Source organism: Pteropus medius, unplaced genomic scaffold (assembly GCF_902729225.1).
Source record: "Pteropus medius unplaced genomic scaffold, Ma_sr-lr_union100, whole genome shotgun sequence".
NCBI lineage: Eukaryota > Metazoa > Chordata > Mammalia > Chiroptera > Pteropodidae > Pteropus > Pteropus medius.
In genome coordinates, this window is record NW_024344371.1 from 161,971 (window position 1) to 189,226 (window position 27,256).

Below are 27,256 nucleotides of genomic sequence, written 5' to 3' on the forward strand. Positions count from 1 at the left end.
AAATAAGATTTGCAGGCTGTGTTCAAATTAGATTTCCTATCTCCTAAATTCTTCATCATCTTTAGTTAAAACTAAAAAAAAAAAAAAGTCTGTATTTCCTCTGAGACGATAACCAAGAGAAAGAGGAGACATGTAGAATTTTTATCGTTCAGGTCCCCACTGTCACATTGTCCTTAGCTGGACTATCATCTCATTCTGTCCTTGAACTTAATTATGAGCTAGATGGAGAGCGGGGATCTGAGGCAATATTTCTGCTTGGAAGCAGGATGTTACTGACTACAACACATTAAACTCAGGTGGAGACAGGGGCAGAACTGGCTCTGCAATGGGCCAGGTGTTTGAGGCAGCTTGCTTTGTTCTGCACCCCGGCCCCTTTGCAGTGTCCTGCAGCATGGCTGTAGGAGTAGAGACCTCTAGAGATGAACCTCCTCGCAAATGCTGTGAGTACTTCCTAGTGATTCTGACACCAACATTAAGCTCTGCAGCCCATGGGTGAGAAAACAACTCTTTAGCCATAAATGCCCTGTACTGAACATGCAGTGTAGTCTTGTTAAAACAGATGTTTCTTAGCTGCTTGATTCTAAGACTGTATGGTGAATTTCTTCAAAGTGGTCAATTCTGTGGAACAATCAGAAATATATGGGCTTTTCGGTATGCTACACTCTAGTCTTACATTAAAAACAAAGGTAAATTGAACTCTATACCTTGTCCTGAGTTTGGCTTCTTTCCCATAGAAAAAATCATGTGAAACTTCACCAGAACCCTTCAAAGGCATGGTGCATATAAATACAGATACCCAGTTTGGATCAAGAGTTAATTACATGGGTTGGGAGCACTTTCTCTGGAGTATAAGTTCAAGAACAGCAATGCCAATCTCTGACCCAGTCTTAGATAGGCAAACTAGACCACTGCCACCTCCACTTCAAAAAGTAAGCAGTAGGACTCTGGATAGAGATAAAAAATATATATATATGACCAAAGGAATTTAAAAAGGAATGAACAGTCTGTATCTGTTCATTACAAAATAGGGGAGAGTAGGCTTCAGGTGGTGAGCACACAGCAAAGTATACAGATGTCATATTATTAAGTTGTACACCTCAAATTTATGTACTGTTACTAATCAGTGTTATCCCAATACATTTTTAAAAAGAGACAGAAGGTAAATATTTTCAGCTTTGTGGGCCACACAGTCTGTGTTAAACTACTCAGCTCTGCCGTTGCAGTGGGGAAGTAGCCCTAGACAGTAGTAAATGAATGTGTGACTGTGTTACAATAAAACTTTATTTACAGATACAGGATACAGGATATACTGGGCCTGCAGACTTGTTTCCCAGGCTCTTGCGTAGAAAAAGGAATAGTGAGTTTTATTTTTCCTCAATTTTTTTTTTTCAAATTCAGAGAAGTTTTAAAGAAATAAAAGTATGAATTGGTAAAATAATAGTAGTTGAAAACTTCAGATTGGGCAAGTAAAGATACAAGAACTAAAACACTGAGGAATAAGCCTGCTTTGGTACATGTGTGTTGGACTTTGTACCTTACAGAGAATATGAACTTACTCTCTAGCAACCGTTTATAAAAATAATATATCACCCCACAGAATATATCTCAATACATTTGAACATAGTAGAAACCAAAACAACTATAAGCTCTCATTACAATATAGAAACACTGAGATTAATAACTAAATAAAAATTCATGGCCAACAGACATATGAAAAGATGCTTCAGTAGCTATTAGGGAAATGCAAATCACAACCACAATGAGATACCACCTCACACCTACCTGTTAGAATAGCTATTGTCAACAAGACAAGTAATGAGTGTTGGAGAGGTTGTAGGGGAAAATGAACCCTCATACACTGCTGGGGGAAATGTAACTTGGTACTGCCACTTTAGAAAACAGTATGAAGTTTTCTCAAAAAAACTGACTAGAATTACCATATGACCCAGCAATCTCTCTTCTGGGTTTCTACCCCCAAAATTTGTCAGAAACCAGCCGACCAAGTCAAACCAGGTCCCTGAATAGGGGAGCAGGGACTGAGAAAAAAGAGAAGACAGGCAGGGTGCAGGAGGGAGAACAGATCTCACAACTGTCTCTCCGAGTTTATTTCTTAGGCTCCTTTTTATACATATTCTGTTCCTTTGTGTATCCCAAGATAACATAGTTAAAGTAACATCTTGAAGATCAAGGTACAATCCAAACTCCCTTCGAAACTCCCTTCGTACCTCCTATTTCTAATCTTAATCTTCTTCCTCCTGGAATTCCTCAGAACCAGCCTTTTCCCTTTTATATGCAAGCAGGCCTCCCGAGATAATCCATGCACTCCTTTGAATTTTGGGAGCTTTAGCTCCCCACAAAAATTTGAAAACATTTATCGGTAAAGATATATGCCCCCTGATGTTCATTGCAGCATTATTCACGGTGGCCAAGACAGAAACAACCAAAATGCCCTTCGATAGATGATTGGATAAAGATGTACATATGAGAGAGGAGAGAAGGCATCTGAAAGGGTGCAGGGGAAAGGGCTTGCAGAAATGACCGACTCAGCCAACTGAACTGCTCTCTCCCCACATTCTGCCCAGTGCTCTCCACCTAACATGTTTCCCATAGCTACCTCCCCCACCTCAAGGACTCTCCAGCTCACATCTGTTGATACATAGCTTGCTATCCAACTAATGTTCTTATATCTGTAGCTGTGTAGGAATAACAAGACTGTGTAAAACTGCGTATTATGTTACAATTAGAGCTCAACCTTTGGACAGGAATCCGCTGAGCAGGTGCCAGCATCAATAAGTGCTGCTCCCTGCTTTTAGCCTAGGAGTCCCATCTCTCTGTTCAAGAATCCTATAATGGTGCTGATAACGCCAAAGTTGCAGGTTCTACAAAACAAATGACCTGTAAGACCAGTGGTCTGGAAATTCCTCCCCGCTTGCAGTCCCCCACCCAAAGCTCCCCCTCCCATCCTAAGTCATGAAGCACACGTGAAACCTCAAACAAAGGAATCACACGCCCCTTGCATGGACATTGCAAGGGTATATAAGCTGTAAGAAATCTAACCAAGGGGAGATCGTGCTTTGGTTCTGTTGAAAGCCCTCTCCACCGGCATTAAATTCTCCTTCCTCTAACAAAGTTATCTGAGTGTCCAAATTCCTCCATTGGGTGTCACTTCCTGCAACACATATATACAATGGAATATTACTCAGCCATAAGAAAAGATGAAATGCTACCATTTTTGACAACATGGATGGATCTTAAGATTATCATGCTAAGCAAAATAAGTCAAACAGAAAAAGTTGAGAACCATATGATTTCGCTCATATGTGGGATATAAAACTAAAAGCAACAAACAAGACAGACTCATGGACATGGACAACAGTTTAGTGGTTATCAGAGGGAAAGGGGAGAAAGGAAGGTAGATAAGGGTAAAGGGAGTCAAATATATGGTGACAGATGGTAACTTTGGATGGTGAACTCACAATGCAATATACATATGATGTATTATTGAATTGGACACTGGAAACCTATGTAATTTGATTAAGCAATGTCACCCCAATAAATTTAATAAAATAAAATAATTATGAAAAAGTGAAAAAAGAGGTCTATTTAGATAATCGAAATACTATTTCCATAAAAAGCTGATTAATATGAACTATTTAAAGTATTTCTTAAAACCTATAATAATGATTATATATATGCATACATGTGATGTTTCTATCTCATTTCTTTTCATGTATGCAAGAATGTGCTTTGTGGTTTTTTTTTTTTTCCTAACAGTGAAAATGAAACTACCTCAATTTCCAACAATTGGAAATAGTTAGATTATGGTCTATTCAAGTAATAACAAACAGCCACTAAAAAATGATGTCGTGGAATAATATATAGTAATGAGGACATTTTTTACAATATAGCTCATAATTACCAAAGAAGGTTATAAAACCATGTGCATATGAGTTTAAAAATTTGTTTTAAACTATGCTATATATGAAGGTTTGAAGATATTAAAATTTTACCCATCCTCTTAGGAAAGAAACTGCATTTGGGAAACTACTTGGAGAAAAAGTGGACATTCTATATAGGTAGGCCAATGCTGTTATGAATAGGTGTAAGATATTTATTATTCCAGATATGGAGGCTTAGGAAAAGAGGAGCCAAAAAGATGGCCAGAAGTGTTCTTCAAAATGTGACCCCCCTCCAAATATTCCACAAAGATAATAAAGTCATAAAATACTTGGATGCAAGTGGAATTTTTACTGAAATCCCCAACAGGCTCTTTGGCTTTTAGCTGAATATTGTATGTAGAACCCTGAGCCAGCAGATATGGACATAGAGACATAGAAACAGAGAGAAACATGAGGAAGTAAGCCATAAGAAATCTGAGAACTTACAGTTGGTGAGCTGGTGACTATGGGTGGTGGGGGCGGATGGGAATCCGTACTTAACAGATGTGGAATTTGTGCTCATGTTCAATTTAACCAGCTCTTTTTTCTAAAGGTAAGTGAGCCCAGTTGACACCTGGGTACATATATATTTTCAGATAAAAAGACTAGATAGATACACAGCAAAATATTAACTATGATGAGTGGCAGAATTATGGATGGTGACATTTCTGATCTGTGGCTTATGCCTTCTAAATATGTCTACCATAAAAATATGTTAACCTTTATAATCCTATAAAATTCAATATAGATTTCTTAAATAAAAAGAGGCCTGCTGCAGAATCATATCTGTGAGCAACTTTTAATAATTGGCAGTCTATTGAACGTCTCCATAGATTCCCGCTACTGCAGAATAGTTCAAAGAATTTGAACAAACAGGAAAAGATAGGAATGGCGCCCTATCCCAGCCCTTAATCCTCCCATCCCTGACCTTACTTAATGGGCTCTCCATGCTTCTCCAGAGTGTATGTATTGATCATAGGGAAAGGAATCTCATGGCTGTCTTTTGACAATGGTTTAACTTCATGGCTACCCAAATATCTAATGCCCAGGGGAGCTAATAAGTGGGATCCAATAAAAGAATTTGAGAGGCAAGAAATTAGGTCAGGGAACTTTACGATGTAATTGCTACTGCAGCATATTAGTGTCTTATAATACCTGCAAAAATATTCACTGTTTCATCAGCCATACATAGGCTGGAACCTACTTCACATTGTTACTCCAACACCCTAGCTTAGTCATAGTAAGCAGGTTGAGAATGACCTTTATAATGTCAAAAGTCAGAGGACACCCATGATCCTGTGCTCTTCAGATAACTTTTAAATGTGTGACAGGAGACAGGCAGAAGGAAATATGCATGCAATGGAAAATTTTTATCTTCTTTCCATATTCTAGTGGTTCTCCAACTGTTTGCAGAAATTTTGAAGATTAAACATTTGTTGGCACACTTGAAAAGATTTTACAACATAGCCAATAAAAAAGTTACAAATCAGTAAAATTCAATTGCTGCCTAAATATAAAAGTGACCAAAAAAAAGTGTCTACAAAAATAATCACTGTCATGACTATACCCCCATGGTTTTTGTCAACTTAATGTCGCTGTTTTGGGACGAGATGATACATCAGTTAAAATTATATTCAGCTGCAAAAGACAGTAAAAACAAAATAACAGGAGCTTAAACAAGATAGTGGTTTACTTCTCTCTCAGGTTAAGAACCATGGGCAGTCGAGGGCTCACAGGGTGGCTCCAAGACCCACAGAAGCCTGGGATTTTTCCATCTGAGACTCCATCTCATCTCACAGTCCAAACCTCAGCCAGCAAAGAGGAAGAATGGAAGAAAGCAGCACCCATTCCTTTAGAGACACTTTGTAGACACTCCACTTACAATTGTCTTGCCATAACACAGATGACTACACCCGTCTGTAAGGGAAGCTGAGAAATGAAGCCTTTATTGAAGGTGGCCATTGGCCCAGTTAAAAATACAGGGTTCTCTTACTAATGAAACTGGATACCGGAGATACCAATAGTCTCTGCTACAAATGGTTACTACCCTGATCACATGTCTTAAGTAATCAAGAGACAAAGTTCTTAGCTGTTCCAGTAACTACCTCACTGTTACGTGACTTTCTTGCAGTAACAATATAGATTTAATAAATAAAAAATGATGATGAACTACTCCAAAATTTGTGGCCTACTCTAAGTGATTTTAAGGCATACTGGTGAATCCCCTGCCTTTCACATTTAAAGTGTAAAGATAATTAACTGTTTCCTCTGAATCTTCAGGGTAAAGCCATCTTTCCTTTAATCAGTGCATACTTTTTGAGCACCCCATGTTTGGAAATCTTTAGGCTAGGGCTGGAGAGAGAGCATATTTCAATAAGACATCTTTCTTGCTAATCATGGAATTTATAACTTCCTTGATGGAGGTACACATGGATAAAATGACTCTGAGTTTCCCTAAAGATAAGTACTAAAATGTCCCATGGTGAATGGAATTATTGGGCTGAGTTTTGAAGTACTAGCAAAGGAGATGGATTAAAGAGGTAAGAATTTGAGCTTTTCCTTAGAAATAAAAAGACTAATTTGCGCATGTTAAAGAGGTTTCTTCTTTGAGGTCTTCCATGTTTTAATCTGTCTCTTAATTTTTAACATCTACCTCCTATTATTTTCTCAAAACAATAAGTCAGGGAAAGGTTGTTTCAGGAAATTTAAAATCAATCAATAGTGGAATTTGTAATAGTGTATAAGTAAGTACTTTTAATACAATCGTGTATTTTTTTGACATTGGAATTATTTTGACCATAGTTATCATTTCAGGTAGTATGGATCTAGTACTCTCAGTGGTATGCAGTGTCTGTTGAAGATAACAAAAATACAGTAATTTCTAAGGAATGTTTGATATTTACAAAATCTACCACCCAATAACAATCATCGGATTTCAGAAGGACAACAGGATCCAATAACAAGCTGGGCGTTTCAGGTTGGCAAAGACTCCTCCCCTCATTTTTCTTTTTCTTCTCAGAACATTTGGTCATGATGCTTCAGTGAACCTCTTCCTGGCCATTACAAAAGTAGTGGCAAGAATGATGCCAGTTCTCCGCAGATGTTCTCTGCTTCGCTCACCCAGATGGAGAGCTGTTCTTCCTTATGACTCACTGATGAGAATAAGTGGGATGTCACAGGTCTGTCTGTGAGAGATGGCTCTAGGGCACAGGAAGGAGTCCAGCTCTGTGTCAGTGACTTCTGTAGGTGACACTGGTGTATGATGTCTGTAGGACTATTAAATGTACAAGTTCTGATTGTCTTGCCCTTCACAGGATATCACAATTCTTTAGAATAATTTGGTTTCTGAGTTCCTGCCAGCTCCTGAATTTAGGTCCCTAATGAACAGAGACTTTTAGTTGAGCCTCAGCCTAAGAGCCACATGGTATTTAGACAAAAGTGAGAAAGCTGAGTATCAGTAACGAGAAGAAAGAAGAGATGAAAATTGCTTGCCCATTTACTACCTCTTTTTCTTCTTTAGGCACTCGAAGTTAGTGTATCCTCCTTGTACACACATCACAGGCTGTCAGTGTGGAAGAATTGAGACTACATTGGACATTAAATTTTTAAAAAATATTTTATAAACACCATTTACTTTTTAAACTTGCAAAAATCTGAAAAGGATTAAGATCTAAATAAGGAAATTTTTTGACTGGGAAGAGAGTATATGCAGCTTTTGTATTAGTTGATTTAATTAGAAAAAAAATTAGGTCAAAGTCAGTGAGACCAATGTTGTAAGTTTGATGAGCAAATTCTATACCCATGAAAAAGTTTATCACTTTAAGTGAATCGTTTTCTAAAGCAAGCATTTAAACAAATGCAGCCTCCTACAACAAGCTTTACAAAGATCAATGTTTTGATATTTCACAGATGCCAATATAAACGTTTTAAAAGCAGAATATCACAGCAGAACTTCTTACAATCTAGGGAACTCAATCTCATGATAAAATAATTAGTAGAGATTTAAACTGAAGTTAAATCTTTACCTTTCCTAACTAATGTTCTCTATGTCTGGCTTGACATGTAAATGCAAATTACCTTTATTACAAAAAGAAAATGGAAGTAGCTTGATGTTATACATTAGCAAATGTCCTGTGTCAATAATCTTTTCCCCTTAAAGTTTATCACTTAGTGCTACTATCATTTGCATTAATTTTTTGAGCTAATTTTTTTTTTAATTTTAGGCTTTTTAAAAATTAAGGCTGAATTAAAGTAGTTGGGGCTAATTTTCTTTTTCTGTACCAATCTCCAGTTAAAACGCCCTGGAGCAAATGAGTCCTTGTTCTTCTTTGAGATAGTCAGGATGACCTCCCATCCTCTCCCTTCGAACTAGTTCATACCTTATCTCTCTGGCCTATTTCTTCTTAATCAACTGGATGGTCAAATTCCCAAGTCTGACTGTTAGTTTGTTTCACCCATGTAATTTAAGATCATTTCCTCATATTAGTCATCCTCGGGCATAAATAAGATTCAATAACTATTCCATAAACATTATTGATTTACACGTGGTTATCTCGCCTAAACTACCTCAGATCATATCCATTTCTTCATGTATTCTGTCCCTTAAAAACTGTCTCCTGTTTTTTCCGCGTTCTCTAAGTGCAAAGTCCGTGGTGCAACCATTCTCTCTCTGATCAATGGCAACCAGGGATGTGGAAAAAGATTAAGGCCTTCTTTAACCTGAAAGGTCAAGAAGCAAAACATCTAAGTAACCCCCCAAAAACTTTTTATATGTATGTAATCTATAAAAACTTCAAAACATTTTCTAAAATCTTATTTTTGGCCTGTTTTACTTTAACAAAATGCCACTTATTTTTATGTTAGAAATAATGCATAACTATTTCTAATAAGATAGTAAGTTTAATCAGAATGTGGAAGTTCCATCTGTTAGAAGCAACTGGGCTAATTAATAATCCAGTCATATGCCCATGTGGTGGTGAAGCTGATAAGCTAAGTAAGTGTGGCCAGATAGGGAGGGTTGATTGTTTTCATCTGGAGCTCAAGCTTTCCTCACAGGAAGGAGAGGGCATAAACATCCTCACAGTAAAGAAGGAAGCCATGTGAGACACAGAATAGAAGAGAGGAGAGGACCTTCGTAGTTGTCTAGCCAGGAGACCAGTTTATCTCAGAGCCAAAGAAGACAGACAGAATAGTGTAGGAGGAGATGGCCAGCTATTGGGAGACACAGGATTAAACCAGGCCTGGAAGGGTGCAGGCTAAAGTATACCTCTGACACAGGAGACAGTTCAGAATCTAACCAGGTTTTATTAAGTGGTGTTTAGCAGACTCTTTTTGTGTAGTAAAGATTTATTGAGCACCTCTCAGTGCCAAGGAGAGTTCTAAGGCTTTTATGTATCCATCAGTGAAGATAGGCAAAAATCCCTGTCTTTTATGAACTTTGCACTCTGGTGGAAGGAGAGAGACTATAAACAAGACACTTCAATTATATTAAAGGGAATAAAGGTGATAAACAAATAGAGCAGAGTAAGAGAGATCTGGAACGTGGATGTGGGGGAGATGGCATCTTCACTGTGACAGTCGGCAACACTGAGCAGTGTTTTAAAGTGAGATCATAACTGTGTGTGTATTCTTTTCGTTTTTGTCTTATATTAATTTCTTAGTAGATCTTCAAACTGCTTAAGCTTAAAAAAAAAAAGATTCATTTTGTACGCCTTGTTCAGAGAAGGGAGTAAGAATGAAGTGGCTAGAAAGTGATGTTAGCAGGGGAAATACCCACTATAAATCTAGTAAATGGACTGAGGTGGTGTTCAGTTTTCAGCAAAAGCAGTGTTGTGACAGTTAGTAATATCTGCCAGGGGCTGTGTTGTGTCCATGACTGAAGGACTTGGATGGATATAACTGCTACTCTTCTCCATCAGAAAATTCTGCCACAACTCTACCAAGTTAAATAGTCCATCTTTAATTCGTCCTAAACTTACCTCAGGGTTCCAGGATGCTCAGTGTTTTGATACACTAACACTGAACTTGGTAAGCAAATTTGTTTTAGACTCACACAACTGATGACTTCATGTGCCACCTCAATTCTCAGCTTTCCCAGAGTCACAATGTCTAATTACTCTGTGTTTCCTCCCTTACCCCAGCATTGTGCTTTCCCACACTCTATTAACTTATCTCTTGTCTTCTCAGCCCCTACTACACTCCTCATGATCCCTCTCCTCAGACAATGAGCTCCTTGTGAGTGAGGACCATCTATACACATGCAAAATAATTTTTATTTAATGATTTTTGACCTCCAATTGCATACTAGTCAAGATAAATAATAAGAATAGCAATGGCTAAGATATGTGTTTACAAAATGCTTTACCATTTATTGTCTTCTTTGGTTCTGAAAGTAACTCCGAGACATAGGTAGGCCCAGCAATGTCGTTATCCCAAAGCAGAGAAGACTCTGAGGTTCAGAGAAATTCAGTGACTTACATAAAATCATACCAGTAGAAAGTTAAAGAGTTAGGGTTTTAGTCCCAATTATCTGACTCAAAATCTTGAAGCCATTTGGCTATTCCATTGAAAATTTCATTTGCCCACTTCTGAATCTGATTCTGTATCACTGAAATTCAGTATCCAAAACTGAATAGTACAAAGCTGGAATATTTCTGTTCTTTTCTTTCATATACCTTCCCCTCACCTCTATTTTATTAAATTTGTTTTAGCTACTTGAGTACAATGAGCCAATATCCTATAGAACAGTATGTAATCTCACCTTTTATACTCTGTTCTCAGTTATTAGCCTATAAGAAAATTATGATATTTCTGTAAGGGCCTCTGTTCATACTAACACTTAGTGAAAACTTCCCTGTCAGTTCACACAGACTTGCAAGTTCTTTCTGTGATTTAACCTCACTGGCTTGACATTTCACTAATGAAAAAAATGCTATTATCTGCACGTTTGATATTTCACTGTGGACTTACTATATCAAAAATTTGTGCCAAATGTTACACAAGGTAAGTCATGCACTGATATCTGAAGAACAATACTGTTGGGCTGCTTATATCCTTGACTCTTCTGCCTCTAATCCATTCCCATTTTTCTACAGAACAGCCTTCTTGTTCATAGTCTGATAGTTTTAAAATCTGCATTGGTATAGCGCTTAGAGTGACAAAACTATTAAGACCACTCTCCATAAAGCCTCCCTACATTACCCGATGTCCTCATTAACCACCACTAACCAACTGGATAGCTATTCATTCAACACATACTCACTAGGGCTCTATTCTCTCCCACCCGATGTAGCACTCATCATCCAAGACCACTTTCAGGTCATTGTCATCTACCCACTTAGTCACTTCTCCTCGGAAGCCCATCCCACCTGGCCATACCACCCTCTACTCTTATTTATGGATCTCGAATTTGCCCTTCCTAAATATGTGAAAACTTAGGCTCCTGACTCAGAGTTTGCCTTTGTCTCAAGCGATGCAGCTGTCTATTTTCCATGAGGGTAAAAGTGAGTAATAAAGAAGTCATAGTAAGTGGTGGAGTGAGTTTAACTCTTTGTTAGTCCATTCTTAAATTTCTAGTACCAACGCATACTTGAAATCTAAAGGTACTGATACTGTATTATTTATCATTTTATTTAGGTAAAATAAAGTGCTTATTAAATAATCCTCAAAGAGGCAGAGTAACATCACATAAAACCATGGGCTTTGCAATCTGTAAAACCAGTGTTCACACTCATTTACTAGCTTTGAGACCCTGAAAAAGATACATAATCTCTCTAAACTTCATTTTCCTTATAAAATGGGCATGATAATAGTTCCTACCTCCCTTAACACAGGGCCTTGCTTATGATGACTGTTAGGCCTTATTTACACATGACTGTTTTTTATTAACATTTAAAAGTAATTAAATACTTTTTTTCTGTCAGATTTTAAGTACTGCCGCTCTCTTAACTGTGGATATCATCAGCATAGAAAATAGAACTTACATCTTCTCCGTATTAATGCTGAACTCTCCCTTTGTGTCAGTCAATATTTGCTTTATATATTTAGGTTCCCCTATGTTGGGTGCATAGAGGTTTAGAAGGTTTAGAGCCTCTTGTTGGATTCATCCCTTTATCATTATAAAATGTCCCTCTTTGTCTCTTATTATAGTCTTTGTTTTAAAGTCTATTTTGTCTGCTGTAAGTATTGCTACCCAAGCTTCTTCATGTTTCCATTCACATGAAATATCTTTTCCCATCCTTTTACTTTCAGTCCGTGTCTTTTGATCTGAAGTGGGTCTTTATGGACAGCATTCATAAGGGTCTTTGTTTTCTTATCCATTCAGCTGCCCTCTGTCTTTTCATTGGAGCATTTAACCATTTACATTTAAAGTGATTAGTGATAGGTACATAGTTAATGCCATTTTTAAATTCATATTGATGTTTTTTCTCCCCCTTTCTTTTTCTTAAAGAAAGCCCTTTAATATTTCTTATAATATTGGTTTGGTGGTGATGAACTCCTTTAGCTTTTACTGGTTTGGGAAGCTCTTTATCTGTACTTGGGTTCCTCATGGAACTCAAGCATTTCCCACTTGGGTGTGCCTCCAAGTCCTCCAGTTTCTCTTAAATAGACAAGACATCTTAAGGATCCCGTGGGGACTTTCACTTTACCTCTCCCCCTGCTTTCCGACTTTCATTGAATTCTGTCGTTCACCTGGCTTCCTGTGACTTCTCTCTCCTTTCTGTCCTCTCCACTTGGGCTTGTTACCATATAGTATCCCTTCATTTCATCTATTCAAGTAGCCCTACCCCACGCTGTTGTGTAGTAAATATTCAGCTGTTTGCTAAAGGTTTAGGGTGAAATGGGAAATTACACTACAATCCAAAGTGGCACACAACATGAAATTGAATATTAGAAATCACTGAACTAAAAAGTGATTGTTTTTGTAAATAAAGTTTTTGGAACACAGCCACACCCCTTCATTTACCTCTTGTCTGTGGTTTCTTGCACACTACAACATCAGTGTTGAATGGAAGCCACAGAGACCCAGGGACTGCGTGACACACAAAACCAAAATATGTCCATTTTTCTTAATCATACAGATCAATGCATTTGTCCCTTCCTTAGTCTGGTTATGCCTTGAAGTCCTAAAATTTATCTATAAGATCTTCAGGGAATTTTCAGAAACAACAGCACCAAAAACCCTAGAAAAGGATTAAGCCACTCCTCTAGAAAGCAGAGTTGAAAATACCACATTCTAAAGTAAATTTCCTTTTTCTCTGTTTTACCTCTTCCCATATCAATGTGCCCTAAACCAAACCTGGCATTTTATATTGATATACATGTCAGACATCCTAAATTCAACAGAGGACAATCTAAGTGGCCACAGGAAAAGGTGAGAGGGTGGGAGAGGCATGTATAGTTAACCAAGATACAGGTCATTCAATAAAGAAAAATGGAAATGAATTTGCAAAGCCCTATTATCTGGCTTCTACTCACTTTGCTTTTGTCCTATAGCTTGTTTTTCATGATTGTTTATGGAAACAAATGAAATATATATTGCTTTTTTAAAATTCAGAATTGGTAATCAACTTTTTGAAAAGATAATGATCATTCATCTTGATCAGTCTCAAATGGGCGTATACATACACATTATTTTATATCAAGGTACATCTTGAATTTGGACACATTATTTTATATCAAGGTACATCTTGAATTTTGTACATTGACTGTTGGCTACATTTTAAGAAAAAGCTAGAGAGACCTTAATGAATTTATCTCAGATTTCCCTTTTAAGATTAGAATTTTGACCACGTGTATTCTACAGGAGAAGGTTAATCACGTGTGGCAATATCTGGTGGACAAGGAGTGAGTCAGAGTCTGTACCAAGCTGAAAACCTGTGTGTCCAAGCAAGGTGCAGGGGCAGAAGAGATGACATAGGTAAAGAGGTGGGCTCCAAAGACACAGATGCGTGTTGAAGGACATGAGAATGTTCAATGCTGATATAGGTGACACATGATGCTGGGAAGACTTCTGAGCTAGAAAGAGAACAATGATGAGGGACCCGGTGGCAGTAATTACTGGGGGTGTCAAATGAGCTGATGAGCCTCATCTGGATCTGTCCATTGGTGGAAGGACAGTGTCCATGGCCTCAAAGAAGAAGAGAGGCTTCATCATGGAAGCATTTGTATACCTTAGACTCTACAATACCTTCTTTCAGTCTTCACTGTGATGAGGGGAGGAGGATGTGCTATCTGAAGCTGACCTTCCACCAAACTACCATTTTTTGTTTACTTCCCCCTGACACAACTATGGTTCAGAAAAGAGGCTCAAGGAAAGATTTTACGTGTTAAGAGAGATCTGTATATTTTCTGGAATGAGGCTCTCTTTATTTAGTTGCTCAACTCTGAGAACACTTTTGACAAAAGCAGCAATGAGGAAAGGTCAGTTAATCATTAATCTCTCTCTTATCTACATTGTATCTCAATTTATGCCATACTTTCCTGTGCCCTACATAGCCACCACAACAGAGGACAATAAACACTTCTTTTGAACTTGTAATTTATGTGTAATTGCTAGCACCATGATTATTAGCGTATAAATTCTGGGTAGTTCAGTTGTTGACCATGCGGTCATCTAAATAAAAACATTGTTATTTCAGGGTCCTTCCGTGACAAAGTACTATAAAGTTGGAAAACACCTTGAATTAAAATGACCGTTGAAAGGAGATAATTCGTTTCAACGGAACAATATCGAAGACTCATAAAATCTTTAAAATGACCTCACAGAGCTGTAAACATGTGCCCTAGGAGATGCTGAAGCGCTCCCAATACCTAATGAACTTCTCTCCTCTGTTTGGATTATTGTCACTCCATCACCTTTTTTCCTTGTGCTAAAAGTACACACTATCTAGTCAGGGGAAAGACTGCACTTAGGATATAGAAATAGTCTCAACTACTGAAAGAAAGAAACTGTTGTCTAGGATTTCTGTTCACAAGTTTGTCATTTTTTTATTTTTTATCAAATGTTTATAATATGAAATGGGCTCATTAAGAAGATTTGGAAAACGCAGGAGGAAAGTATAAAATACAATGATACTACCCAGTGATAACCCATTAATGTTTTAATTCACTTTCTGTTAATCTTTCTTATATATTTTTCTTTATATGCATAATGTCTTTTTTTCTTAAATGCCTTCCTTTAATTTTATAGTGCAGAATCCACTTCTTTTGGACAGACTGGAGTAAAATATATGCTGTATTCATTTTCATTTTCTCAAAAAGAAAAAGTAATTTCTGTTTATTAAAAGGGCATTAAATGAAGATGGGTTAAGATTATTTCAGAGAAATATCTGGAAAAAAAATAAGCTTTGGATATTTCCTAAGCTCTATTTCAAAAGTACTTTGTACTTTGTTCTGTATAAAAATCATACTAAAATTTAAAGAGGACAATTGTTATCATAATAGTAACTACCTCATTTTTGTATGGATTCAGAATACACTAAATTAATAAAGAAAGCATGACATTTAAGAATGTATCAAGTTAATAAACACGTATTGACATTTTCTAAATAAGTGGCCCTAGAGTCTCTAAGGGGTCCATATCCTTATAGATCAAAAATTCATTTGGTATGATATTATGGGCCACGCTAATGATCTCTAAAAATTATTAGAATCTTTCTGGATATTTAAGAATAGATTTGTATATGACTACTGCTAACTTCCATGTAACTTTGGTTTTAACAGTTGCTTTTAGAATGTATTCTGTCACATTTTACCTTGATAAATACAGAGAGCTGGACACCAAGCTGAATTTCAATTTAAAATCATGCGAGATAGGAAAAAAAAACTGTAAGTCAAATCAACTGACAAACTAGGAGAAAAAATTTGCAACTTATATCACAGATACATGGTAACGGTATTATTTAGAGAGTTAAAAATTCTAGGACCAATTCTCTCTCATCTCCCTCCAAAATGGGAAAATGACACACAGCCAAGTCACCAAATAAAATCTTTTATTTCTTGAGTTACTGAAGAACAAACTTTTAAAGGACTATAAATTAATTGCTTAGTAATTGGCTTTTCTTAGAATTAAAATTCTCTATCACAAAAATAATTTTGTGTTTTTTTTCTCAGACTTGTCAGTGAGCAATGTAATTAACAATTATCTGATGCCTCTGATTTTTTAATTGCAAGAAATCCATTAGACTTTATCTCTATTACAACAGTTATCTATGGGAAATAGTGTGTATACTATGTATAAAATGCCATATTGCCTAACTTTGTATTATTGAGCAATTCTGTTAACCTCTGGCCTTACATTTTTCATCTGAAAAGTAGGGGCTGGACCAATTGATGTCCAAAGCTATTTCTAGTGCTAATATTCTAACTTCGTTTTGTTCACGTTTTTGTACACTTGTGAGATGTTAGTTTAAGACTATGAAGCTTAAATGAAATATTGTGATTGCAGCATTATAATGAGAAAGGAACAAAAGTTTTTTCTTTGCAAATCTACTTATGGAATATGCTTTGTAATACATTTACTTTTTAAAGTCACCAAAAGCCAAGAGGAAACCAAATGAAAATACATTCCTTCTGAGAAATGCCCTCCTTTTTCTATTTGGTTTGTGTCAGAATGCCTGCTTGGGCTGTGGCATAGCACAGTAACGCTGTTGCTGGTAACAGCTATGGGCTGGCGGGTGCTTACCAGGTACAACAGAGGAGGCACAGTTCCCAGGGCCAACATCACAAAGACGGCTTAGCTATCCTGTTTAGCCATTCTCTTTCGGGTTTTCACAAATCTTGATATGTAATTCATCAGGTCCGCGGACAGCGTTTTCTGAGAGCATTCGCAGGTCCATTCAGACTGCTACCCTCACCTCAGGAAAGCATAATGTAAATATCCTAATTTAGAGGGCAAAGAATCATCTAAAATTGTTGTATTTTAAAGAAGTTGATGTCTGTTTAATGACATCCACACAGACTTACTGCCATCCTACTGCCATTCATAAAGCCTTAAAGGAGATCTACCACACCGCTCAAAACCTGCTCTACAAACATGCATATTCTCCATTCTCTCCTCATTTTCTTTTGGCAGTTTGACAACATCTTTAGGGAAAGTTGGAGGAACCACTAGTGTTTACTCTCCTACTTCACTCAAAGCCTTGACTCTCTCCAGTTCTATTCCTGTCAGGACCTTAGGAAATTCACTGTCAATACTTTCCCTTTGACCTCAGTCACTAAAATGTTCTCAAGTCTAAGAGACAGACATTACCTCCACTTCACAGGTCAGCTTGCAACACCTGACCTTTAGGAAGGTTTTCTGTGCAGACAGTTGAAACTCATTCCTTTTAGAGACAAATCTAGCTTTGGTCTTAGTGTCTACAATTATTATAATCAAAATCTTTCAGAATTCTCTCAACATTTGGTAAATCCATGCTTATGGAGAATGGACAAAGGCATGTTAAATCTCTTGACAGCAACACCCATTTATTTCATTCAGTATTTAATATGTATTATTATGCACATACTATAGGCCTAGAACTGAGCCTATTAAGAAAACTCTACCCCTGCCTCATGGAGCTCGTCCAGAAAAATAGGGAACAAAGTTCTGAACATATCAAATAGAGCCTCAGTTGGGTCAACTCAAAATAAGTTAAAGAAATCAACATGAAAATCTTCAGTTATATTAAGAATAGCTTAATGAACCCCGGGTATAGAAATTTCACTGACTGGAAGGAAGTCCAATAAAACCTCAATCATTGAATATAATCTAGAACCTATACCTAGAAAACCAAACACTACCCATATTTTTCCCCTTTTAAATTTTCTCATGAGAAAACAATAACAACAACAGTAACAACAACATCAACAACTTACTTCCAAGCCTATGTGTTCAAAATAAGGACCATATAGTAAACCTGACAAGCTCAGGGGAGGCCTGCATGACATGCCTTACAAACTCAAAGACCATAAGTAACCACATAGGATGGTCTGAATATAAAAGTTCCTGACTAAAAGCAGATCATGCATGGCAGGTAGTCACATCCCAAGCCTGTAATTTCCTTGACAAAGTCAATCTTTATCTTAAGCAAGCCTATCTACTGTCTTTTTGCATCTATGATAACATACCCTTGGAATGTCATAATAATCCCTTTTCAAGACCCCTCAGGGTACAACTGCAGCACCAGAGCACAGAGACCACAGAACTCCTCATTGTTATCTTGTTACCAGATTACCATCTCTGTGTGCCCTAAATGTTACTCACTATCCTGTACTCACCAATGTAAAAGAAGTATGTGTCTCTCCATTTTGCTTTTTATCCAATCCCAGAGTTTTCTTCTTTGCTTTCTCTGAGCGTTACTTGCCACCCATAGATTTCATGAAACCCTCCTTACATCTCCTCCTTAATTTTAATGTATTAAAAAAAAAGAAAAAAAGCAGCTGCAAAACTGTCATTCTCCAGAGTTTTTCTCCATCCATTGAGATTTTGCTTCATGGCAGTTGTCAGTTTGGCTCAAAAAAATTCATAAAAATTCTCTACTGCTTTGGTTGTTTCTTAACACCTAGAAATAGATGGAAAAGGGTTTTTTTCCAGCTTTATTGAGATATAATTTATGTATAATATTGCATAGAGATGGCTGTACAGAACGATAGATTCCCTGTTTTCCAAATAAGTGCCAACACTGAGCCACAGCACCCTTCTGTTATATCACCCTTTTACAACTGTAATAATGAACAGAAATGATAGTTCACCTTCATTGAGTTTCCTGTTCGCTGTCTCCTTAATTATACCTTCAAGTAAGTGTCATTATAGAGTGTCTGGATTTAATAATCCAAGATTCTAAGATGTTTATTTTATACATCACCTCCACACCTAGTGTCATATCCTCTGCCGAAAATCCAAACACGTGTTGGTCTGGGAGAAAGAGCAAATTCCATGGTTTATTGAACCCAGAAAGTCTTTAGTACATCTCAGATGTAGAACTGTTTAAATATATATAAAGCTTTGTAATTACAGAAGATGCCTTTGAGGTTTATAAGGAGCTTCCATTTCCTCACCATCCTCTCATTCCTTAACTCTGTGTGATACAAATTCTATTTCCACCATTCTATGAACAAAACAGATGTTATTTAAGTTGGGTTATTAAATTTTTTTTCTTTACCTGATTCCAAATGTAACTTGGGTCAATACAGAAAACTGAAAAGCACACAAAAAAATTGAAATATGTATAATCCTATCAACTATTAGTTCATTTTGGTAATTTTCAACTAATTTCTTTTTATGTGTATCAATAAACTACTTTTGTTTTATAAAAGGAATACCAAACAGCACATACTGATATGGAGTCCTTTTCCACTTATGAATATAGCATAATTTCTCACATTGATATGTTTTTTTCACATTGCTTTCTGCATAGAATTTCATCCCATAAAGCCACCTAGCAAAAATTCCTTATACTTTTGCTAGACACTTAAGGGCTTATATTTTTTTCCAAAATTATACATCTTTGCTCACAGCTCTGATGATCTCTAGGATGAACTCTAAATGGAATTCTAGGTTTAACAGTTATATCCATTTAAAAACTTCAAAACATGAAAAAGTTATGTTAAAACTAAAAGTTTGTGGGCACTGGTCCCCCAATGTTTATTCATTGGTTGCCTTTTCTATTCTGTGCAACTAATAGGAAGAAAATGTCAACTTTTTGTTTGCTCCTTTAATGCTTTTTATTAGTCATACAGGCTTACTCACAACTCTACAAATAAATCTTCCTCATTCATAACTTCCTAGCACTGACTGTTTCACCAGAAAAGTTCTCTGCATTATTAAATCCTACCCATCCCAACAATAATGGCATTCACTATTTCCAGGAATTAGGCACTAATACACCCTTGTCCTTACCTTTTTCAAGCACGTATGTTCAATAAAACATTTAGTTGCTCGAGGGCAAGGGATCCATATGCTTATGGCCAGGTGTCGTTTAATAATTTACCTTCCCAGGGGGCTTCTCAAGTGAGTTGGAGGCCCAGTCATTAACATTAGGGGTTGGGAGTGCAGTGACCAAACCATCTTTGTGACTTTGAAATCTAGCAGTCCTTGAGAGGATTCGGTTGCATACTTTTTTTTAACCACGGAAATCTCAAATACCGTCCCTAACTGTGCCTAATTAATGCCAAATATTGAGCGAGGGCCCTGGTAACCTTGACAGTCTGGAGGCCCCAGGACAAAAAGTGGAGCTCTGAGGGGTGTTGGCTCCAGGGCAATCCACTGTCTGAATTCTGGGTTTCTATTTTCAGGTCGATGCGCTTTATTCTTCAATCCAACGTACCGGAAAAGGAGCAATAAGGACCCCGCCAGCTCTGGCTTCCTCTCCACCCATCCTGAGTGAGCTGGTAACTCTGTTAACGAACGCGGTAGTGAACCAGCCTTTTCCCGCAAACCGCCCAGGTGCTTCCGGGTAGGTACATACCAAGAGAACAGGGACGCCACGCCTGCGCGGGCTGAGTCAGAGCGAGTCTTCAGTCAGGGCCACGACCCGGTCCCTCGAGGCTTAATGCACCAAACGGGCTCCGAAGCCTAGCCTTGCAGCCCGCCGATTAGCCCAGCCCGGCCCCTCTTCCTTGCGTCACTTCCGTTTCGGGCGTGGCCCAAGCCATGCCCACCAGCGGTTCCTTATTTGTCACTTGGTGACTGGTGTGTGCAGGGTCTGGTAACCGCACTCTAGAAGGTTATTGCTCGCTAGCCCTCAAGTGTCCCGCTGATATCCCGGAAAATGACGGCTTCTTACGGGACGCGAACGACACCTCCCCGCTGCCACAAGAACCTTTTTCATTCTTGCCGCTTCGTTGGGATCTTTTTGATGACTCTAGTTATCCTGTTACCGACATCCTCCGGTAGGGGCTTGAGAGCGTTTGCACTCTGGCGGCGAACTGGAGCAGGCCGACCGGAGCCCAGGGCGGGGGGCTGATTTACTTGGGTCAGGTAGGAGGCGCGAGGCTGGGTCGACTCGGGGGATGCGGAGGTGGGGTGAATGCGTAGTCAGAGATCTCCCCTGGGTCTGCTGTGTGCAGGTCGAGGGCGTTGGGGACCTTGTAGTGCCCGCAGTGAGGGTTGCTTTGTGGTCCGCACTGAGCCGTGCGGAGGCGCTAGCCGCAGATCGTGTTTGCCCAGGGTTAAGGTGTGTCCCTAGCAAAAGCTTGCAGGTGTCTTGGGACTGAGCCAATCGTGCTGAGGCGCGCGGACCCCGGGCTCAAGGTGAGGGCTTGTTCTTGAGTGCTCAGGTGCGTGAGATGTTGCTAAGGCCCATGCTGTATCCGTGGGGAGGGTTTGCGCTGTTATTCTCTCCGCGGGGGGATGCGGTGGTGAGTCGGGTGTTTGTGGGTTGGGCGTTACCGGGTGTGTTCTTTACGGAAGTGGCTAGGCCAGCGGCGCGGAGTGTGGGGCATGGAAACTCCGCTTGCTTTGTTTCGAGGTTGGGGAACTCTTGTTGTGAGTATAGTCCTTGGGTGAGAGCAGGTTCCGGGTGCCTGAATTTAAAGAGTTTTGGAAGGATGCGCAGTGCTTTTATACCTAAAGTTAACAACTGGCTCCTTGTTGCCTGAATTCATACAGTATTATTTTCTGACTTGCCCTAACCCCGCCCCCTTTTTTTCTTGGTGAGGTAACCCTTGGTTGACCTCACAGATTGCAAGGATTTTGTCATTTTACAATCCCTTTTTTTTTCTATGCCTACAGCACCTGGTATTCTTAGGTGGTCTTCCATCCAAGTACTAACTGGCAGACCCTGCTTAGCTTCCGAGATCAGACCAGATCGGGCTTGTTTAGGGTGGCATGGCCGTGGGCCCTCTCCCCAGCCCCCTTTTTTTTTTTGCCATGGAGTCTTCTTGTGCCCATCGCGTATATGCAGTATCCTATTCAGTTAATGAATGGCTTTTTGGCCTTTTTTCTTTTCTTTTCCATTAGGCTGAGTTTGGGGGGGATATCCTAAGTAACCTAAAAAGCATTGATAGCCAAACCTACTAAGAAATGATTATCCTAAAAAATGAACTATCAGTAATGTTAATATGGTTTTCCCCTACAGCTAATAAACTAAAGCTGAAAGCTTATTCACTAAGTTTATGTTTCATCGAATGGAATGTGTTTATATGCTAAAAAAAAAAATCTTATTGTATAAAATATACATAAAGGACAACCATTTTTAATACTTTGATATATTTCCAGCTGTCTCTATATGCATGTGTGTTTCTATACCCAAGCCATTTTTAGTATCCTATACATATACAGTTTATATGCTGCATTCTGTCCTTAGCAGAATTCATTCAGTAAATGTATGCCTTGTATGTGTCAGGTCCTGTGCTGGTCCTGAGGATACACTAGGGAGCAATAACAAGTCATTCTTATTTTCATGATTCTTATTTCAATGTTTGTCTGCACACATGCACACATGAACATAAGCAGAGACTATGTTTTGCTCTTAGATCCCCTGTGTCAGACACATAGTAGGCAATCAGTAAATTTTTTTTGGCAGTTTTATATCTTTATTTGACAATCAGTAGTTAGTTCTCATCTGCATTAACTAAATTTTTGAAAGTGGTGACAGGCACATAAGTAACCAGCATATAGAGTTGTTTGGTGAATCTTCATCCTTATTACGATTTCTGGACCACCGCACTCGAATACAGTATGAGACATTCCTTATCCTTTTGGCTCAAATGGCTTTGTTGAGCTTAGTGTCAGTGCGGTTGAGCCAGAGTCCACATCTCCAGCATGGCGAATTTCCGGATTTCTTTGGGGGCCCAAGGTGCACGCTTCTTGAAACTTACTTCATGGATGCGCTTGTGAATGTTGATGCTGTATTCTCTGGTCGCTACCTTGCTGATGACAGAACGGCCCTTATTCTCACCATCCTTCTTTGCGGGAGCCATTCTGCTAGGACCACGTGGGAAACACAATCAGTAAATATTTGCTGAAATTTATTGGGATTGGCAGACAGTAACCAAACCATAATGTTAATATGTTATAACTCATAACATATGAGAAGTGATCTGGAGGGAAGGAGCATGATTCTCTGACAGCATTTAACAAATCACTGGTGGAAGGGAATATTTCTGCTCAGCAGACAGCCCAAGCCACTCTGGGGCTTCAGCACCTGCACTTTCCCCAGTCCGGGAACATTATCCTCCTGCCTCTTGCATTACTGGCTCCTTCTTACCCTTCAAACTCTGTCATGATGCTACCCCTCAGAGGGGCCACCCTACCTAAGGTAGACAGACAGACAGACACACACACACACACAATTCAGTTCAAATCATCTCTTCTTGTATTTACTTTTCAAAACTATGTTTTCTGTTCTCTCCCCACTAGAATGCAGAGAATTTGTGTCTTTTCACACTTGTGGTTCCAAATGCTCAATTTTTTTACCTCAATATAACATTCTTATATAAGTATTAAGTACCAGGAAGTTAAATAGAATACTCAACTGGCTTTTAGAGCTCAAGAAAAAATTCCCCCTGCTTCCAGGAGGAAGGCTTTTTATCTGATTTGTTAAACAAATAGACAACCAGATATTTCTCCAGCAAAATGGGTTTATTTGGGAACAACGAAGAATTGCATTTGGACATGGGTCCAAAAGTAAACCAAGAGCAGGTCCAGAGAAAGAAAGGAGAGGAACTCCTCTTTTATAGTCTTGGGAGGATCTGTTGTAAAGAAGAGTCCATCGGAGAGAACTGAAATTTCAAAGTATAGTGATCTTCGTTGGCTGGTTTGTGGCAGTCTCCCCTTAGCCAAGCTGTTATTGGGCAAGGAAGAATCTTTTCTTCCTCCTGTTTATAAAGCAAAATAGTATCACTTCCTGTCGGAGATGTATAATAGGTCTCTAACTGTTGGAATCATTGGTATGTGTTGAGTGACAATGTATGAGGGTTCTTCTAGCCTCTTGACTCCATTTTAAATGAGGTTTCCGTTTATTGATTTTCACATGTCCCCTTTTTGATGAAGGGTTTTCTCTAGATTCATTGCTGATCAAGAGACAGGTTTTCTGGATTCGGTGGCCTTTGGTTCCTTGATGCCAGGAAGGTTCTCTCCTGAGTGTCATGTTCCACGTCGGAGGAAAGCATATAGATTGGAAACCTATTGTGATCACATTTGAGTAACAAGACGGGTAAAGGGTAGACCTTGCAAGAATTTCCCATCTCAAGTCTGAATCTTAGAATAGTGAATCCGGCAAAGTCATACACAGAACTGAAAGAATTAAACAAGAGGTTTGGGGAGACACAATACAGGAATAAAACATGAAGCAATTAAACAGTATTGTTATCTCAAAAGAGACTGTTTGGAACAAAATGTCTTATCACTAATACAGCCTGAGGTTGCAAATTGGGAGACTATGAATTGTATAAGAATTCAGAAGCAGTTAAAAGTCTAAACGAAACAGAGACTCTTGTGAATTTTAAATCTTCTAATTGGCCTGGTCTGAACATCTTGGGAAAGCAGTCTCATCAGATGTCCTCTGCTTCAGTTTTGGGAAATCTTCACCTTCAGATCACCAGGTAGTGTGTGGGTCTTGTCGAGGTTAGGTACTTTCTTTAGATGTGTCACGAGAATCCGAGAGTTTCTTGCCTGTAGTTTGGTGGCCCAAGGGTTGGTCAGCAGGATCTGACAGGGGCCTTTCTAACAAGGTTGAAGAGAGAGTCTTTCCAGAGGCGTCTTTTCCAATAGGTGTAGTGTCCAGGTTGCAAAGTGTGTTGCTTAAGATCTTCATCTCCCTGGAGTGCACTGATAAGATTACTCTACCAGCACATGACTAATTTTGATAAAAAAGCTTAGGCCTTTACAATATTGAAGTATTTACCTCCGTTTATCATCTATGGATCGGAAGAGGCAAGGGCCAGGTGCACTGGTCGCCCTCTGACTTTCTCAGAGGCCAAGATTTCATGAGTTCCAAAGGAGATGGGTCTAAGATTTAGAAGGGCCAACAGCATTGCTTTTGGCCAAGGCATTTAGATAGTCTCTGCAGTTTTTGTGAACTGTCTTAATGCCATTTGTGTATTCAACTAAATCTGGGGATTGAGGGTGGTCAGCACAGGGAAAGTGTTATAGAACAGGCCATATAGCACAAACCCTAACCCTAACCCTAACCTTAACCTGACTGGAAAAATGGGTTCCCCAATCCTTGTGGATTCTAGAGGGTTTCTCTAGGTGAGGATAATCTTCTCCAAAAGGGCTTTAGCCACAGAAGAGGGAGGAGATAGGGAAGCTGTATGAAATCCATTTGCTAGACCACAAATGGTCCTTTAGGCAACTTAAAATGTCCAAGAGTAGTGGGGATAGGCAGACTTTCCTGGGTTGTACTTTGGACAGGTGAGGTATAGGCACTTTTTCTGGCCTTCCTAATATTTCCCCACCAGTGTTGATTCATAAATGCTATCATTTTGTACGTGAACCAATGGTTTAATGCATGTACAGTAGTCAGAAATGGGAATTTTAGAGTCTCCGGTAGGACTAGGTTTTGTGGCCCGAACCAGAGCTTTCTCTTTTTATCAAACCAACAATTGTTGTATTTCCAGTCTTGCTCAGAAAAGGAAATCATTGGGCTTCTCTAGCCAGTTTTTCTCAGTTATCATTTGGTGGAATATCTCTTTGGGCCATGCCAGTGGTTCTACTGCTGTTGGCTCCTTTACAGATAGCGTTCCTTGTGGAAATGTCAGCAAGGTGATTTCCCTTAAGCTTCCAGAGAGTCAAGTTTAGGATGCCCTAGGATCTTAATAATAGCTAAAGCAGCATGTAAAAGTATAACATCCAGTAATTCCTAAACATACGGGCCATTTTAAATTTTATTTCAGCTGGAAGTAAGGAAGCCATCTTGTTTCCACAACATTCCAAAATCATGAACTACTCGGAAAGCCTATCTACGAGTATGAATGTCAGCAGTTTGCCCTTGGCTACGGTGCAGTCCCCTCTGAGCTCGTTAGGCCATAGTAGCCAAAGTCAACGGCGCTGCTTCAGTTACATCAAAGGGTGCTGATATTGCATACCTGCACAACATTCGCCTTCTAAATAAGAACTATCACTGAACCATGAGAAGTCAGCCTTACTTAAAGGAGTTTCCTCCAGATCTAATTTAAGGCTTCTTCCCTTTCTGGTTAAGGCCTTGTTTAGTCTGCAGGGACGTGCTTCGCACTTTGGCCTGACTCTTGAAACCAGGCAGTTCCACTGAAACTGTAATGGCCTTCAGACCTATTCCTTTTGGAACCATGCTGTTTCTACCAAAACTGAGCTGGCCTTCAGTCCACCTTTGATAATGTTAAAATAGCAGTTATGAAGAATGGGTGCGTAATAAACTAAGCATAGATATTTTGACATGAAAGAAATTTAAACTCTGATAAAGGGAAATGTCTATAAACTAATGAAAAAAATTTTAATACAGGCTTAAAAATTGTAGGAAAAAAATATGATTTGCAAAGATCTCCAGAACCAGTTGGCTAAATAGTAAAGAATTTGAAATTTGATCTAAAGAGTATATAAAACTGATAACAGTCCCCATTCAGCTCTGACACTAGGAACTAGAGATGTAGTGATGAGTAGGATATGGTTCTCGAGAAGATGAGAGTCTCATAGGGAGTATAAATAATAAACAAACAATTACAATATGAAAAGTTCTATGAAATAAGTAAATTTGGGGTATCATGATGACATCAACCCAATATTTTCAGTGAGAGTTGTCAAGAGCCTCAAGGGAGAATTGTCATCTAAGATGAAACTGAAAGATGAGTGCATGGGAAGAATGGCAGGGTCTCTGGCCAAAACTGAAGTGAAGCGATGCATAGAGGCCTACAGGGATAAAGTAATTTAATTAAGGAATTGAATATGGCTTGAGAATAGTGTGCAAGAGAGAGGAGGATTCTGATAGTGACATCTTAAAAGTCTGTTAGCCATGTTAAGAAGCCTTAGACATTATCTTGCAGGCATTGGGGAACCATTGAAAAGTAACTAGAAGGGTCCGTGGTCACTGTCATATCAATATTACTATGGTAGTTATGTGGAAAATGAATAAATGGTGGGCAAGGTAGGTGAGAAGACCTATTCAGAAACTCTTACCACACTGCAGATAAGAAATACTGGCTCTGATTAGAAGTAAACGACTGAACCACAGGGATGGAACAGGCATTTTAGTTGTGGAAACTAGTGTGCTGGGTATGTGTGAGCGTGAAGAATCAAAAGAGCACACTCTCTGGCTTTATTATGTAATTCAAGATAACGTGACACTTTCCAAGGGGAGCCATGTGGGGTAGCAATTGAGTATACTTTCTTGGCACCCCAGCTAGAGGTCTGCGATGGAGAG

The 27,256-nt window shown here is 38.8% G+C and overlaps 1 protein-coding gene, 1 long non-coding RNA gene and 1 pseudogene across 13 annotated transcripts in view; 1 reads left to right on the top strand and 2 right to left on the bottom strand.

Moving 5' to 3' along the window:
- Nucleotides 1-3,394: 3,394 nt before the first annotated feature.
- On the bottom strand, nucleotides 3,395-20,542 carry LOC120608476 (uncharacterized). Of its 2 annotated transcripts, XR_005654401.1 has the most exons (3): nucleotides 20,387-20,542; nucleotides 16,624-18,481; nucleotides 3,395-7,212 (listed from the first exon to the last, which is right to left on the bottom strand). It is a non-coding gene; the product is annotated as an uncharacterized LOC120608476 (long non-coding RNA). The 2 variants fall into 2 exon arrangements; XR_005654400.1 differs by lacking the exon at nucleotides 3,395-7,212 and having other exon boundaries at nucleotides 13,195-18,481; nucleotides 20,387-20,540.
- Nucleotides 20,543-20,558: 16 nt separating this feature from the next.
- The window catches only part of CD46 (CD46 molecule), a 46,101-nt gene continuing 39,403 nt past the window's right edge, over nucleotides 20,559-27,256 (top strand). For 4 of the 11 annotated variants that reach the window (XM_039870264.1, XM_039870266.1, XM_039870263.1 and 1 more), the window contains exon 1: nucleotides 20,559-20,810. In XM_039870264.1, coding sequence (XP_039726198.1) covers nucleotides 20,690-20,810 — 121 coding nt within the window. In that variant the 5' untranslated portion in view covers nucleotides 20,559-20,689. Of the gene's footprint in view, nucleotides 20,811-20,875; nucleotides 20,899-27,256 lie in introns of those variants that run through there. The other 7 variants (XM_039870267.1, XM_039870268.1, XM_039870265.1 and 4 more) reach the window with 4 other exon arrangements.
- LOC120608475 (60S ribosomal protein L31-like) lies at nucleotides 22,399-22,841 on the bottom strand (annotated as a pseudogene).